Source organism: Apium graveolens, chromosome 11 (genome assembly GCF_009905375.1).
Source record: "Apium graveolens cultivar Ventura chromosome 11, ASM990537v1, whole genome shotgun sequence".
NCBI classification, from domain to species: Eukaryota; Viridiplantae; Streptophyta; class Magnoliopsida; order Apiales; family Apiaceae; genus Apium; species Apium graveolens.
Window position 1 is genome coordinate 58386126 of NC_133657.1, and position 3675 is coordinate 58389800.

At 37.6% G+C, this 3675-nt stretch overlaps 1 protein-coding gene across 1 annotated transcript; it reads left to right on the forward strand.

The window, feature by feature from the left end:
* The first annotated feature begins 596 nt into the window (after nucleotides 1-596).
* LOC141697807 (pectinesterase-like) lies at nucleotides 597-2501 on the forward strand. Its single transcript, XM_074502352.1, has 2 exons — nucleotides 597-1507; nucleotides 1713-2501. The coding sequence occupies exons 1-2, from the start codon at nucleotides 610-612 to the stop codon at nucleotides 2387-2389; spliced, it is 1575 nt and encodes a 524-aa protein (XP_074358453.1). The 5' UTR covers nucleotides 597-609; the 3' UTR covers nucleotides 2390-2501.
* The last annotated feature ends 1174 nt before the right edge of the window (nucleotides 2502-3675 follow it).

Below are 3675 nucleotides of genomic sequence, written 5' to 3' on the forward strand. Positions count from 1 at the left end.
AGTCAAAACGTCATATAGAAAATTAACTGAAGTAATTAATTAAACTGGCTTGCGGTAAAATCATAGTAAATTTTAATATGAATTTTTCTTGTGAGCATACTAAACGCAGAATCTCATAATGATAGTTCATTTTGATTGCTTCATATTTATACTAATAATAGTGGATCTCTGCTTATACAAAAAATTCACCAATTAAAATAAGTTAAAATCATGATATATGGATTAGCACGTGTTTATTATAAGCTCAGGCCAGAAATTTTGTTTTTGATAATCGTTAAGCAGAGAACCCGAAATGTATTAAAATAATGCTAAGCTAAGTCAAACGCGTAATCATGCATCGGTGACATATATAACATTGACTATGGAGCAAAATTTTCTATTATGTTGCGGACGTATCACCTAAGTATATATACTTGTTTTTATCCAGCAAAATCAACTATTTGTAATTTGGATAATACTAACTTATTTTGCTATTACTAAACATAATTTGTAACTGTATATTCCTAAAAAGAAATTAACTCAATGTAAATAATTAAGTACCTATAAATACAACCCGCATGAAGACACTGTACCATAACATCATCCAAGTATCCTTTTCCATCACAATCAATGGCTAAAATGCAACTTACTACTTCTATTACTTTTCTTATTCTAATTCTCTTTTGCTCTACTCTTTCAGCAAATGCCTCCAGAGAGACAGTTTGTAAAGACACACCTTATCCCCTATTTTGCACATCAATTCTTCCATCGAACCAGTCTGCCTCCATACAAGACCATGGCCGGTTTTCGGTTCAACGATCAATTTCAACAACCACAAATTTACTTTCATTAGTCAATTCTTATCTTCAACGCCAGTCCGGATACCCACAGTACACAATTCGTGCTCTTGAAGATTGCCAACTTCTGATCAACTTAAACCTAGAATTATTGTCTGATATTCTTCAAACCATCCGTTCCACCAATAGTCTTTCAAGGCCGAAAGCAGATGATATACAAACATTCCTTAGTGCAACATTAACTAACCAAGAAACTTGTTCAAATGGCCTCGATAGTGTAAGCTCACCTTCAACCCTGAAAAGCAATCTTGAAGCTTCACTTACTAACGGAACCAAACAACACAGCGTGTCACTCGCTATTGTGAAGCATGGCTGGGGTCCGAAGACAAGAAACGGCAGACGATTGTTTTCGGTTCCTGAATATAATCGAAAGAGAAAGCTATACACGATTGGAGCTAATGTCAAGGTGAACAAGACAGTTACTGTAAACCCCGATGGAAGTGGGAATTTCAAGACCATCAAGGCTGCTGTTGCTGCAGCTCCCAACAAGACTGATGGTAGCAAGGGTTACTTTGTCATTTATGTGGTAGCAGGTGTTTATAATGAATATGTTATTCTAGACAATAACAAGAGATATATTATGATGATCGGAGATGGAATTGGCAACACTATAATCACTGGTAATCATAACGTGGATGATGGGTGGACAACATTTAACAGCGCCACATTTAGTAAGTTTCTCAATCTATCATCAATTTTAATATTCCATGTGTTCTTTATGCAAGTTTTTGACGTGCAAAAATTTCAGATAAGAAACAATTCTATCAAAAATTCTAAATGATTTTATTCAAACACGCACACGCACACGCGCACACACACTTATAATGGCTGTGAAATTTCTGAAATTAATAATTAATAAACCTAAATATTATACAGTTGTAACGGGAAAAGGATTTGTGGGAGTAGACATTACCTTCCGTAACACAGCAGGAGCAGCAAAGCATCAAGCAGTTGCTCTTCGAAGTGGCTCTGACTTATCGACATTTTACAAATGTAGCTTTGAAGGTTATCAAGACACGTTATACACTCATTCATTAAGGCAATTTTACAGAGAATGTGATGTATATGGAACCGTAGATTACATATTCGGAAACGCAGCAGTTGTTCTTCAAAACTGCAACTTATATCCAAGGCTTCCGATGCAGGGTCAATTCAATGCCATAACTGCACAAGGTAGAACAGATATAAACCAGAATACAGGGACTTCAATACAAAACTGCACCATTAAGGCAGCTGAAAGTTTAGGGTCAACTAAAACATATCTGGGACGGCCTTGGAAACAATACTCGAGGGTTGTATATATGCAGTCATTTATGGATAGTCTGATTGATCCTGCAGGTTGGCGCGAATGGTCCGGAAATTTTGCCCTCAGTACATTGTATTATGCTGAATACAGCAACACAGGACCAGGATCAAGTACTTCTAACAGAGTTACATGGCCCGGTTACCATGTAATTAACGCGGCAGATGCTGCCAACTTTACTGTTGCTAACTTCGTGGCTGGTAATACCTGGTTGCCTGCCACTGGTGTACCATTCAACGGCGGATTGTAGTACAATTGCAGTTCCAATAAGGTTGTTTATTTTTATGTTTTTTCGATTTGTTTATATGTATGATATCATGTCTTTTTCTCACTCTTTTGAGAATGTCAAATGGGCTGTTTTTTTAGGATATCCTTTGTTATTATTAATAAAATGTGTAATTTTCTATACTTTTTAAATTCTGAATGAAAGGCACTATTTACGAATTTTTTGCTGAATAAGTCTTACATTTGTCAGTTGTTAGTTAAACTTGTACGTGGAAGGCCTTGTAAAGCTATCCTTTAATTATCCAATATCCTACCTAGTTTAAATATGCAACTCAGCAGACATAGCTGTGATATTTTACCAAATAAATGCGAGGCATTACGAACCATTTTGACCCCGCCAATTAGTTATGGTATGGCTACGGGCTACGCCACTGTTTGTAGTTCTTTAGGGCAAAATTATTGCCATGAGGCCAAGCTCATGGGTGAAGATATCGAATTTTATATTTCCTTAATTTTCTTGACGCGTACACGAGTACCTTGTTGTGCTGTATAAGAGCACCCTAATTCCTTATGCGAAGCGTCAATACAAACCACAAAATCTCCTTTTTTCATCCGGCAATGCCAACATAGGGGCCATCACCAATCTTTGCTTCAGTTCTTGAAAGCTGTTCTCGCATTTCTCTGTCTATTCGAACTTCTGAGTCTTACGAGTAAGTTGTGTTAAAGGGAGCTACTATCTTTACAAACTTGAACGAACCTCCGGTAGTGACCGACCAATCCTACCTCTGGTAGTCGACCTAACCATGGTCATCAATTCATCAGTGGTCCTTTATTCATTCTTGTCAGGATCCTCCATGGGATCCTCCTCAGCAACTATCCCTTCTAGGACAACATCCTCAACCGCTACATCCTCAATATGAACATCATCCGGTCCCGTGTTAGGACGCTCTATTGGATCCACAATCTGATCTCCAATAATTAATGAAACATCATCGCGTTGTTGCTCCTCAACCTCAGGGTTCGGAGTCCCGCTAACATATACGATAACGAACTACGCTTCTATCACGATATTTATAAGGGTTCCCATAATGGTTTTAACTGTCAGTACTACGTTAGGTAGCCCGACTATGAACTTGGCAAGAGTTCTTATTATCTTAGTGAACTTATTATCTTAACGTAACATCATCTTTGAGGTTTATAACGCTTAGCTCTGATACCATTTCTGTAACACCCCCAAATCCGGGGTCGGGGATCCGGGTTGTCACGAGTTCTATTTCCCTTAATAACACCCAATCTTAATAAATAATCAAC